The 22548-nt window shown below is 44.9% G+C and overlaps 1 protein-coding gene across 1 annotated transcript in view; it reads right to left on the reverse strand.

Moving 5' to 3' along the window:
• Positions 1 to 589: 589 nt before the first annotated feature.
• ZNF831 (zinc finger protein 831) overlaps positions 590 to 22548 on the reverse strand; it is a 78152-nt gene continuing 56193 nt past the window's right edge. Inside the window, exons 5-6 of the mRNA XM_007102503.2 lie at positions 2173 to 2327; positions 590 to 1435 (exon numbers count right to left, since the gene is read on the reverse strand). Coding sequence (XP_007102565.2) covers positions 590 to 1435; positions 2173 to 2327 — 1001 coding nt within the window. The remainder of the gene's footprint in view (positions 1436 to 2172; positions 2328 to 22548) is intronic.

Genomic DNA, 22548 nt, shown 5'->3' on the forward strand with positions numbered 1-22548 from the left:
TTACAACTTCCATTAAGGAGGCAAATTACTGGGACCAAACTTCAGTTTTTGAATGAATCTGGATTTTGTCTCCAGAATAAACAGAAGTATCTCGATGCCCACTTCACACCCCATCTCTTTTGCAAGCTACCCCAGTTTTCCCAAGTATGCTCACTCCCATTGAAGCCAACCCCCAGCTCGCTAACAGAGGAAACCTGTCACCTTGACTCTGGGGGGTTCACATTTGTTCGGAAACAAGTCGATCGTGGCTCTCTGGGTCAATGCCATTTTCCCAGATGAAGCAGTGAAGGACCAATGCAGAGGATACAGCTGGGAGTCAAGCCACAGTCACTGTGTAGGTCAAGACTTCTTAGACCCTGCTTCACTGCCAGCTTTGCCCAGCCTGGTGCCTTGTGAGCAGGGCCTCTTGGGAAGGGTGAGGCTGAGTCTGGGTTTCAGAGCTGGTTGGGGAGGTCTTAGAAAGACCCCCAAATGGCCTTCCTCTCTGTAGGGGCTTCATGAATAGAGTTCAGTTCCCCTGCCCGCTTGATGGCGTTTACTGTAAAGCATCATCCGTCTTTGACCGTGGACGCATCTCTCTCTGGAAGTTTCAGATCTCTATCACCAACCGATCTTCATCATCGCTGCTGGTGTCGCTGAACTCCACACGAGTTTGCTTTCTCATTCCTTCCAAACTCCTCTTCCTGAGGGTTTTCGAAGGGGCTGCAGGGACCTCCGTGGGCTGCCCTGGGCTAGACGGAACCACACCATCCTTTAGAGCGATGAATCCAGACCCTTGACATTTCCCACCGTCATTTCCTACGGGACGGCAGGGGACCAGCCCTTCCCCACACCCGTATTGCACCCCGGAAGGGAAACATGTCTTGTGTTTCCCTTCCTCTTGGTGTGAACTAGCTGAGCCTGGTCCTGAAGCTGGTATTTCAAGATGAGTTTTTCCAGTGGACCCCAGTGGAACTGAACCTGAAAGTCTCCGCCCAGATGAAGGTTTCCCTGGCAAGAGTGATGGGGACACACCCTCTGCTATCGTTTTTCTGTCGGGGGAGCTTTGTGTCAGAGTGTCCCTTGCACCCTGGCTGTGGTCTTGTGGTTCCACACTGTGAATTCCCAGGGTTGTGTGACCTGCTCTTTCCCCCAGAGAAGGACGAAAGGCAGCCACAGAGGTAGCAAGGTCATGGCCGAGAGAGGTTCCTTGGGACTCAAAGGAAGAAGGCTCTTGAGCATCTGAGAAAATGCGTGGTGTGGGGTCTGTTGAGACTTGCTCCTGGGGGGGCGGCAGGCGAGTCTCAAGCAATCCCACGTCCAGACCTTTGCCACGGGCTGGAAGTCTGTCATTAGCCACTGCCACCAAGGAGTCGGGTGGCGGAGAGAATCCTGACCTCACAGCTGTATTCTGAGGACGACGGTCCCCGTGCTTGCCGGCAGCTGGAGAAATCTCCTGCAGCGATGTGCAAAGGAAAATAAATGGAGGGAAGAAAGGTTAATTGGTACAAAAAAACTTGTGGTCAGAAACGTGGTCCTCAGTGGGAACCAGGTCTGGAGGTCTTAATGATTCTTTACAGAGCCTGAACTTCGATACAATGTTCTCATCGGTTTTCATTAATAACTCATTGATGCATTAACTCCAGTAAAGTTCCGTGTTGACACACAATAAGCGACTGAGACGGCTCTGTATTTGTATCTGGCCTTGTGAACACCCAGCCACTCAATTATCTAACCAGTTCTGAGCATCCGATTTTAAATCATCACTGCTCCTGCAGCGGGTGTGCTACGTTATGGTACCGTGCATTTGAGTTTTTCCAGATTAGCGGTTTTTCAGGGTGCGGTCTGGACTAGCATTTTCATGTTTCTCAGCCCAAGGCCCCCCAGTCTGCCTGGCATTGACGCCGCATTGCAGTGACCTCTGCACGGCGAGAGGCATCTCTATTCAGGTATGAAATAATAAAGGGACTTGGGATTTTTTAATCAACTGTGAGATCATCCCAAGTTCACAGCCCGGGTCACCGGCTGATTCAGCGCAATGTTTGGAGGCGTCTGTTCGCCTCACGGGGTTTCGGTGCCAGGAAACCTCTAGGTGGCCCAAGCGAGTTTTGCCACACTGGACGCTAACAAGAAAAAAGAGGCATAAATCTAGAAAAGAGATAGGTAGAGACCGCTCAGAACCACAATTCCCACCTTCGAGGTCAATCTGTCTGCTTCCCTGACCGTTCTTGAACTTGGGTGAGGACAGGAGCTTCCCGAGCTGTGTCTGTTGCCCTCCTTCTCCTCTTCCCCCTTCTCTCCGTCCCCAACACAAAGAGATGATTCTGAGGCAGCACAGGGTGGCTCCCCTGACAGATTTAGACCTAAAAAGGGGGGAGGCACATGGATATACACCTGAAGTTATAAAGTCAGCCAACAGTCATTTCCTAGGAGTTGACCTGTGTCTTCACGACCAGCTCTGAACCCATAACCTCATCTCACACGGTGTATCTGGGAAATGGATTTACCGTGAAACAGCTGACATGGTCAAATAAAACGTCTCCACTTCTGATAAGGAAAGAAGTGGCAAAACCAATTCCCAAGGCAGAAAAATCCCTTGATGACAGATATTTTTAAAGATACGTCATGTGAATCTTTTTTTCATCAAAGTCATGTTCCTGGGCCCATTGGTTAATTTTGGATCGGTTTGAATTCTCTGGCCATTCAACTGAGGGTCGAGAGTAGAAATTTTCCTATCATGTAGGATGCCTCAGTCTCCATCAGAGCGCTGACAGCAGGAGGGAGGTTGGTTTTTGTGTTGCTGTTGTTCTGTGGTGGTGTTTGTGATGTGTGGGGGGAGAGGGGTGACAAAGATATGGCCTTGACAGCAGCCCCCAAACAGCATCTCCCTTTCAGGGGAAGAGCTGCCCTTCTCTCATCCTTCATCATTACTCTCTCCTCCATTTTGTCATATTGGCCTGGGATACAAGTCAGAAGGACCACAGAGTTTCAGTAAGTAGATCCCATCACGAGAGGAGATCAGAAAAACATTCTAGAAGAGCCGTGTCACCAGAGAAAAGCATTCAACCCACTTTTACATCTGCTTTTAGCTTGATTAACGCTACACACGCACAGAGTTTTTAAAAGTCAAGTATTTCTGCGTATTGAGAGAAACAGCCACACCTGCCCACCCACTCATCTTTTCCCACTTTGGATTCCTTTTGTATTTATCTCCTTCTCTCCTAAGAACAAGGGTGTAGCACCCCTTCTGGATTCCCTGTTTCCGGTTTGGAGGATAGCCTATGACGTCATGAGGGGAGAGGAGGGTTTAGGACGAGCTCCCCCAGCCACCACCCTTATCACCTGCACGCCTGGGCACACCCCCTCCCCTCTCTCCTCTCTACAGTCATATGACTATGATGTCATAATTTTGTTTAGGATATCCAGTGTTTGCATCACTATGTTCAGGAACACGCTCTTCACCACCAAGCCAGGTAGTGTGCTGTGATTACATTGCCTTTCTTGCCAGCACTGTTTTCCCTGGAGTTAATCATTATTTTGTCTTTTTCTTTGCTTACTTTTTTTGTATGGACTTATTCCTAAAATCATCCTCCCACCTCCTTCCCAGTGGTCTTTTATTTCATTTATTAGGTTCCATTTCGTTTCCTTGGAAATCTCTCTCTCAAAACTTTCTGACCCGCTTCCAGTGGACCACTGCTCCCTCGGTCCGATGGGGGCTGAGCCCGTGTGTCACCCCCATCCTGGCAATTTTCTTCGCCTCCTTGGTTCCTGGACACCCTCGCTTCTTTTTCCTGGGTTTACTCTCTTTGCATTCTTTCTCAATGCAAAACTTCCAGCAGCTTCATGAGAAAGGGTGAAATAAAATTGTTTAGGCCTTAACTGGCTACTTGTCTGGGTATAGCTGTCTGAATTAAAATTCATTTTCCTTCAGAATTGAAGATGTGGCTCCACTGAGCTCTAGTTGTTGAGAAGTCTGGAGCCAACATGATTTATGGTCCCCGATCCTTTGGAAGAAACCTTTTGGTTTCTCTCTCTGGAAACTCCTAAACTCTTTTTATGCCAGTGTTACCACGGTCCTGGGTCTATTTCCATTCATTGTCTGGACACTCAGTGGGCCCTTTCAACCTGAACCACGTCTTTCCATTTTAGAAAAATATGTTATTTCTTTGATATATTTTTTTCCTTATGTTTTGTCTTTTCTCTTTTTCTAGAACTGCTCTTCGCAGGTTATTGGACATCTTGATCTATTCCTCTATTGTTCTTATCTTTTCTCTCCTATTTTCTAATTCTTTGTCTTTTTCATTTGGGAGAATTCTTTCAACTTTCTATTTCAACCCAGAGGTGTCCGTGTCTGCTATCATGTTTTTAATTTCCAAGAGCCCACTCATTAGTATTATTAATTGTTATTATTCCTTCTTTATAGCATCCTGTTACTATTTCATGGCTCCAACATCTTCCCTTCTGTCTCACGCAAGATTAATAATGATCTGTTGTCATTGTTATTGCTGAAGTTTGCCTCTTCCTATATGGTCTCTCTTTCTTCCAAGTTCCTTTGTTTCTGTATGTTTTTATCTCTCTCTTTCCTACTAAAGGCTTCCCTGAGATACCCGGCAATCTTAACTACCTGCTCGTGTTTAGGAAATAGGCACTGAAAAACTGGTTAGAAACACTTTACAAACATAAAATGTCAATCGTGGACCTCCCTGCAGGGCTATCTGCTTGCCCTGTTGATGCGGGAAGACCTGAAGCAATCCCCGTTAGGTCTTCCACACAGGCTGGTCGGCTTCTGCCCAAGGAGTTCTCTGATCTCCTGCCTGGAAAGTGTAAGGCAGGTGCCAGCATCCTGCAGTCAGAATTGGGATTGAGAGCGGGGGCCTCAGTGTGCGGTGCCAACCTTTGGTTAAACCCTCTGTTTTCAGTACAGCCCCCTTGCTCCCCAGCATTTTGTAGGGTCTCCAGAGACTAAGCCCAGAGTATCATTTGGGGGCGAGAGTGAGGGACGTGACCAGGCTCTGAGAAGCAGGGGTGGGGTGCAGATCTGGGGGGGTTTGAATGCTGCTGATTCTTTCAACCAACGCTCCTGTTTTCAGCCCCACCTGGTTCCATGGATTTCTGAATGTCTAGGGCTTGACCACTGTTAAACAAGGATTAAGTTCACTTGGGTCTGCTAATCAGTGACCACTTAGCCTCTGCATTCCAGCCCCTACAACTGTGGCGCCATTTCTTCTCTGGTCATCTTGTCCCCTCGGGCCTGGGCATTCCAAACACATTCCTTCACTAATGTCTGGGAGGAAAGTGTAGGAAGTGTATGTGCTCTGTCCTCCACCTTGAACCCAAAAGAACAGACCTATTTCTCATACCCCCAGGGATAGGTCACTAGATGATCGAGCACACTACTCTTGAGCAAATCAACTTTAAAAATCCGTCGACGTTGCGACAATTTGGGAAAGGGAGCAATGATTTTTCCTTTAATACAAACAATCTTCACTTGAGCACCACGTTACTGAGATCACCTAAAGATGCAGCACTGGGGTCTTTGGTATTTCATTCATCCGCTCAACAGACATGTCCTGGGCTCCTTCAAGGAACCAGGTACCATGTTCAACCCTGAGGAATTGGAGGACAAGACCAAGGTACCCTGGCCCTCAGGAGCCTCTGTTCCGACGGGGAAGGGAAACAGAGACAAGTAAGATAATTGAGGTTGTGACGGGGGTCATGAAAGAAATAAACAGGGGGGTACCCCAAAGAGGAACGATACACAGGAGGCTATGACAAAGACCCAATAAACAGGAGAGGGTAGAGTAATAACAAAAGTGATGATAAACAGGGAATATTATAGAGAGTAGCAGTCCCTGAAGGGCAGATTACAGAGAGTAACTGGCTTGCCTAGTTGAGGAAGGCATCTCTGAGAAGGTGACACCTGAAATGAGACCTTCAGGATAAGAAAGAACCAGCCCTCAAAGGCCATTCCAGACAAAGGAGGAACAGAGGCAGGGACCCTGTGGTGGGATGGAGCTGGGAGTATTAAGGAATCCGTGGAAGGCCGTGGTGGAAAGACGGTGGGGAGCAGGGGGCAAAATGAAGCTGAGGGAGCCACCAAGGGCTCAGATCTTGTAGGTTGCAGGCAGCCCTGGGAAGGGCTTTAGATTTTATTCTTCATTCATTGTGAAGAAACCAGTGTTTCCAGCAAGAGGTCTACATCTTCTAAAGAGGCACTTGGCTACTATATGGAGACTGAAGAAGGAGAGAGGGGAATAGGATGGGAAAACCAGTTACAAGTTTCCCAAAGTAGTCTAGGGGGCCAGGTGTGACGACTTGGCTAGGGCAGTGGAAACAGAAATGGAGAAAATGGATGGATTTGAGATCCATTTGCATTCTCACCTATGAAAAATCACCCAAAGACCACAATGATGAAAAACGTTTCTAGAGCCCCAGAGTTTACCAAGCCCAAGCGCCTCGCTCTAAGTGGATTAAGCTGTACTCCCACAGTGACAAAACCACCAGGCAATTCATTCAATTCAAAGAAGAAGTAAAACCAATTAGTACAGAGAAAATAATCAGATTGGCCAAGCATCTTCTCAGCAGGTCGTTTGGGTTTTTAAGCTTAACGAAAAGGCCATGCACGCCTTTGACCAATAACTTCTGACTCATCCGAGAAAGGAAGGGAAGAAAATACATTGATTCAATTTGCCTGTGACCTAACAGTCTACAGAGAAAAGTGCGTTATCTTTAATCATTGTGAAAAATGCCCAAATAATGTCACAGAAGTGTGTTAAACGAATTGCGACTCTTGAAGAAGGAAAGCATCCTTGCTATTAGATGAATGGCCCTTTTCAAAAAGTCAGTAGGGCTCCAGGCAAGTGTTAAAGCACAGAACGGCATCCCCTTTATGTTTAGGCATCACTCTGTGAGTCACTTTGTACATCTTCAGAAATCATGGATTCCACCGTCCTATCGCAATCTTTGCGAATTAGACCGCTCTTACGCGATTACCAGAATCTTACTACAGAACCCATCTCTCATCACAGCTCTGTGTGCTGTTCTGCCCCCCACCCCGATTAAAGGCTGCGTTTTCAATAATTTCCCCCAGAAATAATTGCCAAACCACGTGGAGAGAGGAAGAGACTGCTTAGTACTGTAGCAAATTTAAATTTAGCTATCTTGAAAAGGCGATAGGAAACTGTAAAATAATTAGAAGGAAAATGGAGTGAAGAAACAACACGATGAAACTTACAGCTTAACTGGTGACATCTTTAACGTCAAGCCTCCTGCAGGCTGTCTCATTGCGAGGCCTTGTTAAAATGCTAATAGACATATTACTCAAATATCATTATCTGAAAATGTAAGTAATTTGATGCCTTTTCATCAGTTGCCCCAATATACCCCAAACCTCCATGAATTCGGAGTCCAAAGACGCTGAATTATAAGGAAGGGGTAAAAATGAGTCTATCACGTTGGCCTCCTTAAGTAAGCTCTAAGCATCGACACGATCCCAGGGGTAATCTCCCAGACTACTAATTTATCTGAGATGAAATTGTTTACAAGCATCCTTGCCATCGAAGGATGCAAAATGTGCTAGCAATTAAAATGTGCAATTACTTAAGGAAAGCGGGGCAGAACTCTAAGAGGAATCACTATGTGGGCAGTTATTTGCTCATATTCCAAATACTAGTTGAGCCCCTTTGAGTCCATATTTTTTGAGCCCATGTATGAGCCCATATGATTGAGCCTAAATATTTATTGAGCACTGACCACAGTCAATGTTCTGTGCCAGGAACTGTGCTGAACACCAGGCAATTTATTCAGTGACGGAGGCAGATACCCTCACGGAAATGACAGTCTAATGGGGGGAGAAATTCAGCCAGCAAATAATTACACCAAAAAAAAAAAAAATCACTTACAAATAACAAATGCTGGAGAGGGTGTGGAGAAAAGGGAACCCTCCTACACTGTCGGTGGGAATGTAAATCGGTGCAGCCACTGTGGAGAACAGTATGGAGGTTCCTCAGAAAACTAAAAATAGAGCTACCATGTGACCCAGCAATCCCACTCCTGGACATATATCCAGACAAAACTCTAATTCAGAAAGATAACGTGCACCCCTATGTTCGTAGTTGCACTGTTCACAATAGCCAAGGTGTGGAAACAACCTAAATGTCCATCAACAGATGAATGGATAAAGAAGATGTGGTACACATGCACAATGGAATACTACTCAGCCATAAAAAAGAATGAAATAATGCCTTTTGCAGCAATATGGATGGACCTAGAGACTATCATACTAAGTGAAGTAAGTCAGACAAAGACACATATCATCTTTCACTTATACGTGGAATCTAAAATATGACAAATGAACTTGTCTACAAAACAGAAACAGACTCACAGACGTAGAGGACAGACTCGTGGTTGCCAAAGGGAAGGGAGGGCCGGAGGAGGGAGGGACTGAGAGTTCATACTAGGTAAAGTAAGTCAGACAAAGACACATATCATCTTTCACTTATACGTGGAATCTAAAATATGACAAATGAACTTGTCTACAAAACAGAAACAGACTCACAGACGTAGAGGACAGACTCGTGGTTGCCAAAGGGAAGGGAGGGCCGGAGGAGGGAGGGACTGAGAGTTTGAGGTTAGCAGATGCAAACTATTGTATATAGGATGGATAAACAACAAGGTCCTACTGTATCACATGGGGAACTATATTCAATATCCTGTAATAAACCATAATGGAAGAGAATATGAAAAAAATAAAAGTCTAATCGGAAAAAAAAAAATCACCAAGCACGTGTAGCGAACGCTAGGAAGGAAAAAGCAGAGGGTGCAATGAGATGGTGCAATGGGGCCCTGACCCCCCCTGTATCCATGGAAATGAGTAAAGCCATGCATACTGTAAAACCGTTCCCACATGCCACCTGTTTGGCGCTCGTTTTCCCTCTACCGAGTCTGAATCATTCATTTGAGTAATTATTCAACCAATATTTTTGAAGGCTCTATGGCACACCAGGTATCAGACCAAAATGTGTTGCAAGTAAATTCATTTGTTTCTGCAATGCAATTACAACTTTTGTTTATAAGGCCCCTGAAGAAGAAAGAAATACGGCTGAAAATGATGGAGGCAAGAAGTCTTATTGTTCTCAGGCAGGGGCTGGGGACATTCATTCCAATCGGAAAACGATCAGAAGTGGGTGGACCGTAGGAGGTGGCAGCAGCCGCCCACCTGAGTCCCACAGGCAGAGGGGGGCTTGCGAGAGAGCCAGGAGAATATATTTATCGAGTGCAGCATCGGGTATTTCTGAGCTACCCTAATGCAGTCTTCGGAAAGTTCGCCTCTAAGTGATCACAAATGAATCTTTTATTTCAGAAACCACTTTCCTTCGTGGTTCTCATCTCTTTTCTAGTCCTTTGGTGAAAGGCAATCAGGACAAGAACTCTTCCCGCACAGAAATTCTTCGCCCTAGACTATGTTTAGCGCAAAGCGGTGTTTAAAATCTTGCTTTAAGTTAAAAGGTGTATCCTGTCCAGACGACAAGAGAGTGACTTTTACATACAGGGTGAAAACAGGATGATGAAATCACGTCAGGAAAAGAGATGATCAGAGAAATGCCATTTGAAACGTTAAATGCCAAGACAGAACGCAGCAGCCCACCTAGTCTGTGTATCGTTATTTTTAAAGTTTCCTATGGCTAAGTGAAAATTGTCTATGAGGGTCCCTTCCTGCGGACCTAACTGACACACTCACAAAAGCTTCTCATCTTGCCTCGAGATTTACACCTTGGAAGGAAGGAGAAATTACTCTGTTTCAGCAATTCTGGAGCTCTGTGACTTCACTAATAGCTTTAGGGAAAGAATTAATACTTCTCTATTAATTCTAATGAGAAAAGATGGAGGAAAGTCGTTTGCTCCTGTCAGAGGAGGAGAGAGAAGGCAAAGGGGGAGAAAAGCCCTGGAGAGACCCCCCCCCAGCCTTCCTAATTCTTCCTGATGCTCAGAAACATTCTGAGGAGAACTCCTGTGAGAACGGAAGGGGAGAAGTGTGCTCGCCCGAGGCCCTAACTCACAAAAAGGAACCATCGCAGAAAACCCATGGGAACAAAGGCAACGTCTCCCTTTCTTCCAGGGACTTATTCAAGCCCCTTCATCCAGTATTTAGAAATTGTACCTTTTACGTGTGTGTAATTAGGTAAAGCTTTTACTTGAGAAACCACCTGGAATCACGGCCGTGTCTACACTTCCGTTCCGGAGATGAAAGGAAAGTGTTTTGATCACTTTCTCCACTCAGATATTTTCTCCCAATTCGGTGAATGGGGCCGGTTTGAAATATTTCCGTGACTTTAAAGCTTGGCTGTGTACAGAATTCAACAATATTCCTTCAGAAAGCGAGACAGAGGCCTACGGGATAGAGAGAAATAATGAAAGTGGCTCAGGAACACTCTTGGAAAAGTTGATCTCAGCATCTACCAAAGAAAATGGGATTTGTGGGTCTGTTTGAGCCAGTGGTTTTCAGCCGCAGGTGACATCCGGGGACTTTCCTGGACGTGCGGTACACAGGATGGACCCAGCTGTGAAGGTCAATAGGGCCACGGCTGGGAAACCCTGGTTGAAGCCAAGAATCACAAACTCAAAAGCTACAGGGCCAGACCAATAACAGAAACAAGGGCTTCTGCCTGGGGTGAGGGCTGTGGATGGAGAGAGGGAGGACAGGTCCAGCCTCCAAGGGCAAGGCTGCCCCTCAGCTCCCACCCACCAAGACCACCGAGGACCAAGCATCCAGTTTGCCAGAACTCTCCATTTTCCAAGAGAAACCAGAAATCTGAGTTCCATGATTCCCTTTTAAACACTGATAACGAGTTAATTTTCAAACAACAGCGCCGTGCTAACCAACGTATCCGTGGCCTGAGCGCTGCCGAGAGAGGCCAGCGTGAGACCCTTTGTCCATGAAGAGGTTCAAGGGCGCCCACGATGAAGGCAAGGCTTTAGACTCCGCGCAGGCTCTGCTCCTTTGCAGAAGCAGAGTCTCTTTTCAAAAATACTGTTAAAAAGATATTTATGGGAGAGTAACCCTGCTTTTGAAAAGTACTTTAGTAGTATCTTATAAAACGAAATTTATAATTATAAAACACGCTTTGGTCCAGCAGCTGCTCTTTGCGAAATGGAGCAAGAATATTTACTGCAGCGATAGCCGTGGTAGGAAAACCAATAGAAGCAACAGAACATCCATCAATACAGGAGGAGCTGAATAAATAAATTATGGTACAGCTATACTGTGGGATTTTGTGCCATTATTAAAATGATCTATCTCTCAATCTGTAATATATGCCCAGAGTTATATACAAGATATATTAAGAAGAAAAGAGTTGTCAATGACTATGTATGGTATGATCTATCTGTGTAAACAACAAAATAAAGTGTCCATCGTGTACGTGATGGCACATCAGCCCAACTCTGGCAACCTCGGGGGGCCATGAGGCTGGCGATTATCAAGCTTTCCTTGCATATGTCAATGTTGCTTTTTTTATTGCAACAAGTATGGGATCGCTTTATTTGTTTGAAAAAAAAAATCAGAGGCAAATAATGACGCTGGCTCTAAAATTCAGACTGAAAGTCATGAAGAAAAGCCCCAGAGTGTGCAAGGCAAGTCATTTCAATCAGAACACACATCTGACAGAGGGAGATGGACCCTCACACCCTCATAACAAGAGTTCAGTTTCTCAGGCAGAGAAAAGGTTGAGAGACTCAAAAGGAAAAGAAAAATATATTTTCCCATCTCTAACCAAATCTGAAGTATTTCTGTTCTAGCCTCATTTTTTTGTGTGAAATTTTGCCTCTTCCGAGTAACCATTTTCCAACCTCTTTCTTCCGGAAACCACTTTTCTCTACGATTTAAATTTCTCTTTTCTTTCTCTGATGAAAGGCAATCAGTTTGAGAACACTTCACTTACTTACCATTTTCTCAAAAAAAATATATTTAGTCGGGAAGTATGCTTAAAATCTTTCGATCAGTTGAAACTTGAATCATCCTCAGACAATAAGAGAATGCCTTAAAATAAAGAGAGGACAAGTTGTGGGGAAGGGAGAAAATGAAATAAAGAACAAAAAAAAGAAAGAAAAAAGAAAAACCCAGCTAATATTATTTGAATTATTTAGTGCCAAAATTGAATCAAGAGAACCTGCTTTAAGGCATCGTTACTTTCAAACTTTCTTAACTCTAAATGAAAATTGTAGCAGAAAAAAAGGTCAGGCTTTGGAATATAATTGATGTGTTTAGGCAATTGCCTCATCATTTCTTAAGGTTTACACCCTGAGAAGGAGGTGTTATCCCTGTTTCAGCAATTCTGTAAGCAATATTACTTAACTAATGGCTTTAGGAAAAGAATATCTCCCCATTAAATCTGACAGGAAAAATAATGGTACGGAGCCATTAGCTCTAGTCAGAGGCGGAGAGGGAACTGGTGGGTGAGGGAACCCTGGAGTTCAGGCTGCCATTTTGTTTCTCTCAGGAAAACGTCTGGAGGTGATGTGTGACAAAGAGACCACCGCACGAGTGACATGAAGTAAACCTCCCCAGCCCCACCTCTCCCAGTTCACTCAACTAACAGAAGTTGAAAGGGTGAAAAAAACAAAACAAAACACAACAATTCACAGCTACTTAATTTCAGAGAATTACCTCACCACCCTCCCATAATATTGAACTCTTCTACCTTTTCAACAGGATTAGGTAAACCTTTTATCTCAGGAAGTACCTGTCAGAGAAGTTCTCTTTACCTTTCTATTTTTTCAATGAAAGACAGCTGCTTTGATAACGTCTGCCTCAGAGGAATTTTTCCTAAACTATGTTAATGAAAAAAAATCCAGTTAAAATATTTCAGTCCCTTAAAAGCTTAGGTATGGACAGAAAATTCAAAAGAAGAGATTCTGGTGAGAAAGAAAGTAAATGAGACCAGGGGAAAGCATAGAAGTGGCTCCTTCACCCTGGAATTAAATATGGGTTTATTGTTAATGATTTAAGGAGCTCAGTTTTGCCTTGCTGAGGTAGTACACACGTAGGTGAAGAGAAGAAAATTAGGACATAAGTATATAAGGATTGGTATTGTGGTAAATGCCACAAAGGAGATGGGTTATGAATCATACCACAAGGACACCTAATCTGGCTTGAGAGGAAATGACCAGCCTGAGGAATCATGAAAATGTCACCTCACAAAACCATCCAAGGATTGGACTGAATCTGCAGGTTGCCTTGGGTAGTATAGTCATTTTAACAATATTGCTTCTTCCGCTCCAAGAACACAGTGTATCTTTCCATTTGTTTGTGTTGCCTTCAATTTCTTTCTTCAGTGTCTTACGGTGTTCGGAGTACAGGTCTTTTTGCCTCCTTAGGTAGGTTTATTCCTAGGTATTTTATTCTTTCTGATGATTGGACTGGATTGTTTCCTTACTTTCTCTTTCTGACCTTTTGTTGTTAGTGTCTAGAAATGCAGCCGGTTTCTGTGAATTACTTTTGTATCCTGCAACGTTACCGAATCCGTTGATGAGCTCTAGTAGTTTTCTGGTGGCATCTTCAGGATTTTCTACGTATAGTATCATGTCATCTGCAAACGGTGACAATTTTGCTTCTTTTCCGATTTGGATTCCTTTTATTTTTTTTTCTCCTCTGATTGCTGTGGCTAGGACTTCCAATACTATGTTGACTAAAAGTGGCACGAATGGACATCCCTGTCTTGTTCCTGACCTTAGAGGAAATGCTTTCAGCTTTTCGCCATTGCGTAATGATGTTAGCTGTGGGTTTGTCATGTGTGACCTTTATTTTGTTGAGGTGGGTTCCCTCTACGCCCGCTGTCTGGAGAGGAATCGTATGAAACCTCAACGGGGTTCTTCAGAGAGAACATAGTGGAAGGACCCACCAGAGGGACAGAAAAACACATTTATCGAAATCTCACTACGTGCCAGAGTATTTCTTTCTCCTAATGCAATTTTCCAAGCAATCATATGTTTTATTTCAGAAACTACTCTTAGTGGTACTTACTTCTTTTCTTTGATGAACGGCAATCAGTTTAAGAGTTCCCTCTCAGAGATTTTTTGTTTTCCCCTGAAAGATGTTGAGTAGCAAGCCATGTTTAAAATCAATCCTGAAGCTAAAAGTTTGCTCCCAGACCATAAGCATGTACCTAAAATTTAGAGAGCCACTCTGGGTATGAGGTGGAAGGGAAAAAATACAATTACTGAAAATACCATTTGGCATCTATAATGCCCAGATCGAAATCAAGAGTATCTACCCTTTGGATTATGGTTTTCAATGTTTCTCATTACTCAATGAGTCTGCAAAAGACGGTCCATTTCTCGAAAGATGATTGAGATATTTGAGAGAGCTCATTTGTCCTCAAGATTTGCATCCTTAAAAAGAAGAAATTGATCCATTTCAATGGTAATAGCTGGGAAGAAAGAGCTTCCCTTTTCTCTTTCACTAATCCTGATGAGGGGGGAAAATGGACTAATTTCCAGCTGGAAACAAAGACAAGAAAGAAAATATTGGCGTTGGCCTCCTCCATTTTGGTTATCCAATCACCTTAGGAAAGAAAACATTCTAAGTTCAGTCTCTGTGAAAAGATAAATGTTCGGGGAGAATCTAGCTCTTCCCTCAAACCTAAACTGCAGTAAAACTTAATTAGACAGGACAACCAGGACACAGAATGAGAGAACACTTTTCTGGTTTTGTAACATGTTTAGGTACTCCGTCTCACGTGGTACTTGGGCATTTCTTTTCTTCCTTCAGAGCACCTGCCACTATAGTTCTACCTTTTCTGAGGAAAGGCAAGTGTTTGCAAAGCTGAAAACTTTCTCCCACTCAGATATTTCTCCTAAACAACATTAGTGAAGGAGTCAGGGTAAAATATTTCAATAATGTGAAATCCTGTACACACACAGAATTCGACAGCATTTCTCAAATACTATTGAGGAGCAAAGGGGACTGGGAGAAAGGGAAAAGCATAAAAGCAGCTCAAAGGACTCTTTGAAAACTTTTCAGACCAAAATTTACCCAAGAATGTATGCTTTCAGCCTGATTTTCTAAGTGGGGTTTTTCTTAATAATGAAAGAAACTCTACTGGGTGGACTCTGCCATAACCGAAGGACTTTCAGCTTGGCTTCAGCTTGTCTTGAGATCTCCACCTCAAAAGAAAGAGTACTCCTTCGACTGCAATTCCGTAGCAATGCGACTCAATGAGTGTGTTTTGAGCAAAAGCCTCTATGTGGTTTCTATGGATGCTGGCAGAAAATAAAGGGGGACACTCATGAGTTCTTTCAGCCAAAGTAGGAAATAAAATACCAAGGGTTGACTCTGCCCTGAGATGAAGAGGCTTGACTCGGAAGTGCATGTAACAAAGGGGAAAAGGGTAATAGCAGGAAGAGATGGGCCCAATTCTTTCAGAATCCTATGAAGTCACTCTTTTGTCCTCCCACCAGCTTTAGAAATTCTACCTTTTATGATGGGAAACTTGAATTCAGGACTTTTTTTTTTTTTTTTTTTTTAACTTCAGAAACTCTCCTAGACTCAGGGTCACACCCTTTATCTCCCCCTACATTTAATCAGTCTGCTTAAAACACACTGGAAATGTAAAAGCTCAGTTACACAACCAAAAGCTTTCCCGGAAATACAGGTATAGGACTCCCAACGCAACGTTAAGGAAAAAGAGAGGCTAAAAAAGAATACCGCCCCAGAAATAAATGTTAACCCTATCAAACTCATTAAGAATTTTGATTTCTAGTTTTGTTTTGTTTTGTTTTGTTTTTGAGAACAGCGATTGACATATTAGGACCGTTGAGAAAGTCAACGCTTTGAGGCATTTAAGAAATGCCTCAAGAAACTCCATCACCCATAAAGGGAGACTGTTTTGCAAGTCAAAAGCACTTTAGGAAGGAAGACCCAGATCTGACAGAAAGTGGGAGATGCCCCTTAACTCTTGTCTGGGAAAGAGTATAAATAATGTCACGCATCCAGAAAATTCCACCTGGGGAAGGAGTAGGGAACGGAGCGGAAGATGAGACTTGAGGTAGATATACAATTCTGCACAAATGATATACAGAGGTGAAGGAGGTTGTGGGAAAAAGGGAATTTAAAATATGCAAATTTGGGGACTTCCCTGGTGGTCCAGCGGTTAAGAATCTGGCTTCCGATGCAGGGGACGCGGGTTCAATCCCTGGTCTGGGATTGAACGCCACAACTGGAGAGAAGCCCACCTGCCACAACTAAGACCCGACGCAGCCAAAAATAATACTAAAAAAAAGAAAAAAATTTAAAAAAATAAAATATGCAAATCTTGCTCCAGGGAGAGAAGACAGTCTTTACAAACTCCTGCCTTCGAGCAGTTTCTGGAATCCTCTCTGGGGGTGGTCCCGCCCGGGCAGGGTCAGGCTGGGGGCACCACTGCACCTGACCACACAGCTGACCCCTGGTTATTTTCTTGAATCAAAGACAGCTGGTTTGATAAGACGACCCCCTCCCCACTGCGAAATTTTCTCCTCATAGAAGTCCCAGGGTCTGTTTAAAATGCCTGGAGAAAGAAAGGATGACTCAATCACATATGTAAAACTAAGGTCCAATAAAAGGACGTTAAAGAAGGGGAAAAAAAACAAACAAACCCGCAAACGTCAGCAGTTGTCATTGAAAATTTATTCAGGAAATCTTCTTGACTTCTGGTTAAAAATATGTTATTAGTAAATTCATATCAGAAAAAGAATACACGGCTTAAATTATCAGGGAGTAAACTAACATAATGGTTTTGAAATAAAGTAGTTTACACTGTTTCTGTGAAAACTGAGAGAAAAATAATGAGACAATAGTATGAACATCTATCAAAGAATGAGGGCTAGAAGCACCGAAGAGGGGTTTCTGGTAGGCTTTCTCAGTCAGACCTCTCATGGAAATCTAAAAAGAAGAAAAGTCACTGTGGGGAGAGCATTAGAAAGATGGGAAATGGGCTTGAACCCCAGAGGATGCTGGTACCCAGAGAGACAGGATGACGGCAGCCTGCCAGGGAGGGAAGTCATAAAGATGCTCACAGAAGCTTTCCGCCCCTTCAAGGAGTTTTCAACTTCTCTATGCCAAAGCAACCTTCAACACTTCCATCTTGAGAAATAATTAGTCTATCTTATCTCAAATATTTCTCTCGGACAGAGGAAAACAAGCCTGCCCATTTCCCTTGCAGAATACCCTCCAATCCTGTATATTCACCGTGAGCGTCTGCCAAGCATACTTCATTATTATGAAAGTTCTCTCAGGGAAAGAAATCCCTACCGAGCCTCTAATAAATACAAGAGGGGAGGGCGAGAGGAGATGAAATAGCAAGAGGGAGATGATAAAATTTAAAATAGGTTTTAGTGTAGAAATGTACCCTGCCTAGAAGGTCACCCCTGATTACAGCTTCTGAGTGTGTTTTTTGAGCCAGAATGGGGCAGCTTTGATGCTGTCTCCCGCACATATTTCAAAGAGAAGAGAAAATTAACCCCTTTCTTTCCAGGGTTTGGCTTGGCAAAGAAAGAACGTGAAGGTGGCCTTTCATCACTGGTGGAGTGACAGGACTTGGAGGGCGCACGCCTCCCTCACCGACCTCGCTGGGGGTCTGGGTGTCTGGCTGAGCGGCCTCGGGCCTCAGAAGGAAATGCCTTATCCAAGGGAAGCATCCCAGAAAGCAAAGGACAGAGGGAGACACAAAGGGAAGTAGAGAGAGAGAGAGAGAGAGAGAGAGATCAAAATAGACCGATTACAGGCGAAATTGGGGGGTCCGGGTCCCCAGGTGACCGGACCAGCCTCCCACCCCTCTTAAGAGGCAACCAGTTAAGAGCTAGAACAACTGACAGCCCAGGAGTCAACCCAGCTGCAAGAAGAGCCCCACGCCACGCAGACGGGGAAGAGATGACAGAGCACCCCCAGGCTGCCCGGATAATGCAGACGTGAAATCAGACATGAAAGAACATTCAGGTCCATTTTCAAGCACATGGAGTCCCCCCAGGATGGTCTGGGCCGGAAAGGGGGGTCTGAGGGCAGATGAAACGTGGATGCCCAGTTAAATCTGCATGTCAGGTCAACAGTGAATCATTTTTAGCACAATGTGTCTTATTGCCATGTTTGGGGGCACACCGCGCTAACATATATATGCGTATATTTTACATACACATATACGCGCGCGTATGTATATACGTACGTATTTACTGTTCGCGTGAGATTCGGCTTTAACTGGGTGCCTGCATTTGCACCTGCTAACTCTGGCCCCCGCGTGAGGTGTGGGGAAGGGGAGCTGGCTGGGCTCAGAAACATCTGCCCAGGCAGCCACCGCCTCCCCGCAGGCGCCAGGCATTGCACGCCGCCGTCAACCCAGGGACCGATTGACTCAGGACGAGCCATTATTATCAATAAAGTCGCCTCTGTCAGGAGGCGCCTCGTAAAGGTTTTGAGTGGGCACTTGGCCCCAACAGCCCTTGGTGACGAAATGACTTATGGGGGTCCCCAAAACCCTGCAGAGACGAGCCCACCAGCAAAAGAAGACAAAAGACAAGCCCACCAGCAAAAGACAAAGAAGGAGTAGCATTCCGTGGCCCTTCTACCATGGTTAAGAAATGTTTAACAGCACCACGAAGCAACAACCTTCAGAAATTACCAGTCTCCACAATCTCAGAGTTGTTTCTCCCATCCCCATGGATCCAAGGACCCCAGGCTATCTACGACCGTCCCCTAACCCAGCCCCACCAGGAGAGGCCACCAAGGAGAGCTCACTGCCACAAAGGGTTTTTCTGGGTGAGAAAGCTTGGCGAGCCTCTAATAATCACAAGAGGGGAAGGACGGGGCAGCAGAGATGGCACGGTGGCGATAATCACATTCAAGAGAGGCGCCCCGTGGAAACGCTTTCTGGAGGTCGGAGCCCAGCGGCCGCATTCCAATAACTGCACGTCTGGACGCATTTTCTAGACGAGAGTTTCGCTAGGCTCATAACTTCTCCCGCTACAGCTGTTTTTTGTTTGGGTTTGGTTTGGTTTGGGATTGCACCGCACGGCTTGTGGGATCTTAGCTCCCCGACCAGGGATCGAACCCGGGCCCCCTGCCGTGGAAACACGGAGTCCTAACCACTGCACCGCCAGGGAAGTCCCCTCCCACTAGAATGTTTAAGCGGGGGCAGGGGAGAGAAAAAGAATAAAACCCCTTTGCTTCCCCATTTAAGCTAGGAGGGGAAAAAAAGAGTGCAGACTTCGGCTTTTATAGTGAAACTTGTCGATGGTGTGTACTTCACAGAAGGGCAAGGGTTGACTTTGCCATTCACCCGAGGGCAAAGGGCTCGTAAGAAAACGGTACCCATCCGAAGGAGAGGACTCAGCCCACAAGACAGGGTTCCCTGAAGGGACAAACCAAGCCACCCAGGAAGACACTGTGTGTTCATCTCCACCTCTTCACCTGGCAGAGGGGAGAGAGGAAAACAAACGGACGAATTGCAGGTCTGGTCCAAGTGGCCAGTCGGCCAGCGGGGCAAATACACACGCTTCCTTTTGTGCCCGATGGAAGCAGAAAAGGTCCAGGCACGTCACGACAGTACCTTGAGTTTGGAGGGCTCTCAGACAGGCCCAGATGGAGGAGTGGATTTAAAACGACTTCAGACAGACCCTGGAGGCCACAACACATAGACGGAAGGGAAAGGATTGGTGGACGGTCAGGCTGTGAAAAATCGGAATCCCACATACTTCCTGTCAGTTCAAGACATTTTTAACCTCACTATGCAAAATCAGCCTTCGAAAAGTCTATTTAAAAAAAAAAAATCACTAGTCTGTTTAGCTCAGAAACATTTCTCCCCCGTAGGTGAGGACTCAAGGCGATCCACTTTTTCCCACTGAAATCGCCCTCCCCTGCCACCTTGCCCTCGCTGGCAGAGAATCGCACGCGTGCTCCACTATCACGAAGGTCCTCCGAGGGGAAGGAGTCTCTGCCCACCTGCTCATAAATTCAAGGAGAGGCGATGGGAATCGATGAAAGAGGACAGGGTACATAATAAAATTCGAAATAGGTTTCAATGTGGAAATGTACCCGATGGTTCTTTCTTTTTTTTATAGAGGTAACATCTCTCCTCTGATGACAGGTTCCGGGTCTATTTTCTCAGCGAGGATTCTCATGCACGTCCTATCAAATATTTTCAAGGAAAATAAAAGTAATTTACTGTTCCCATAATGTTTTGGTTCGGGTAGAGAAGACGGTGAACTTGGTCACCAGTAGCGGCTCTGGGTTATCTTTGTTCTAGACATAATAATTACCTCCTGCATCACGGGAGACGAGACTGGGCGAGTGGCGAGAGTCTTCAGGGCAGAGTTTGCAACCGAAGGAAGCCAGTGGTAGAACAGGGACGCATAGGCCGTCCTGGACGCTGCCGGATGGAGGGAAGCAGAATTCCTGTGGGTAAAATGGCTAACGGTGGGACGAGGTGTGGGATCACTTGACAATGGAGAAGCTGAGCGACCTCAGCCAGGTGACCAGGTCAGCAACAGCAATGCTAAGCCACGTTGATGGTTTATCCTTGATGGGATGTCATGAGAAGGGCACTGCGCCTCTGGGGTCCTGCTCCCCAGACCCATCCCCCTAGTCTAACCTCGAGAAAGCCATTAGACAAACCCCAGTGGAGGGACATTCTCCACAACAACTGAGCGGGACCCCTCCCAACCGTCAAGGGTATCAAAAACAAGAAAAGTTGGAGATGCTGTCAGAGACAAGAGGCCCCTAAAAACCTCCTGGAAGTCCACACTTTCTCCCTTACTCTCTAGATCTTGGGCGCACGATGCAGCTGTTCTTCTGAGATGTATCATGAGAGCATTTTTCCTTCACTGATGGGTCTTGAAGTAAATATATCTATATATATATATACATATATTTTTTTTTTTTCAGTTCTCCCATTTCAAACCACTTTCTCTGACACTACCCAGGGTATTGGGCTGTCAGGACAAACTACCTAATTTGCAGGGCTGAGTGAACATGAAAATGTGGGGTCTTTATTCAAAATGATTAAGAATTTCAACTCATACAATAACCAAGATACGGAAGCATCAATAGGTGAATGGATAAAGTGCCCGTCAATAGACAAAAGGATAAAGATGTGGTATGTACATGCAGTGGAATACTACTCGGCCAGAAAAAAGAACGAAGTCTTGCCATTTGCAACAATACGGATGGACCTAGAGGGTGTTGTGCTTAGTGAAATAAGTCAGACAGATAAAGACAAATACTGTATGATTTCACTTATATGTGGAATCGAAAAACCAAAACAAACAAACAAACATAACCAAACAGAAACAGAGTCATAGGTACAGAGAACAGATAGGGGTGAGAAGAGGAAGAAATAGGTGAGGGAGATTAAGAGGTTCAAACTTCCAGCTACAAAATAAATGAGTCACTGTATGAAATGTAGCGTGGAGAACACAGTCAATAATTATGTGATACCTTTGTATGGTGACAGATGGTAACTGAACTTATCATGGAGAACATTTTGAAATGTACAGAAATATCGGATTGCTGTGTTGTATAACAGGAACTAACATAGTGTTGTAGGTCAATTATACTTCAAAAATAAACTCATGGAAAAAATAGGTCAGATTTGCGGTTACCAGAGGCGGGGGCGGGGGCGGGGGAATTGGATGAAGGTGGTCAAAGGGTACAGACTTCCAGTTATAAGATAACAAACACAGGATAAATATAATGAGCGCTGCTCTACGTTATATACGGAAGCTCTTAAGAGAGTGAATCCTAAGACCTCCCATCACAAGGAGAAAACATTTTTTTAATTTCTTAAATTTTGTATCTGTATGAGAGGGTGGATGTTCGCTAAGCTTATCATGATAATCATTTCATGATGTATGTAGGTCAAATCATGATGCTGTACATCTTAAACTGATACAGTGCTGGATGTCAGTTGTATCTCAATACAACTGGAAGGAAAGAAAGAATTTCAAGTCATCCCAGCAGACCAAGCTTGGGGCCTCTGAGTCTGACCCTGTGTGCTGCACGGGTCACAGACACACCAGGATTTCCGTTAGAAGGTGGTTATTTCTTCTGATGAAACCAATCTTAACATCAACCGTGACAAGAACCGACAGAACAACTCTTCAAGGACAGAACGAGCTGAAGAATGGAGCTCTTTTGTGGAGCGAGGTGAGGCTGTGTCTGAAGGTGAGGGGCACACCTCTGTGCTCAGTTACTCCCCAAAGGACCCCGGGACCCCCAGACCCCTGGCTGACCCTTCTTCTCAGGGAGGAGCCCAAAGCCCATGGTGGCAAAGCTGCTTGCGGCCAGAGGGAGGGAAAGCAGTGAGAATGAGAGGCTCATCTGGGTTGTTTTCTCTTTTATTCTTTTTCAGAGGATGGGGAGGGGGCGGAGATTGTCGGACACAGCCACAGACACAGACACACGGATTAACACACGCACACACACACACACACACACACACACACAAACACACGCACACATACACACACACACCGCACACACACACACAAACACACACACACACACATACACACACACACAAACACACATACACACACACACAGAGA

The sequence above is a fragment of the Physeter macrocephalus genome, chromosome 14 (assembly GCF_002837175.3).
Source record: "Physeter macrocephalus isolate SW-GA chromosome 14, ASM283717v5, whole genome shotgun sequence".
NCBI lineage: Eukaryota > Metazoa > Chordata > Mammalia > Artiodactyla > Physeteridae > Physeter > Physeter macrocephalus.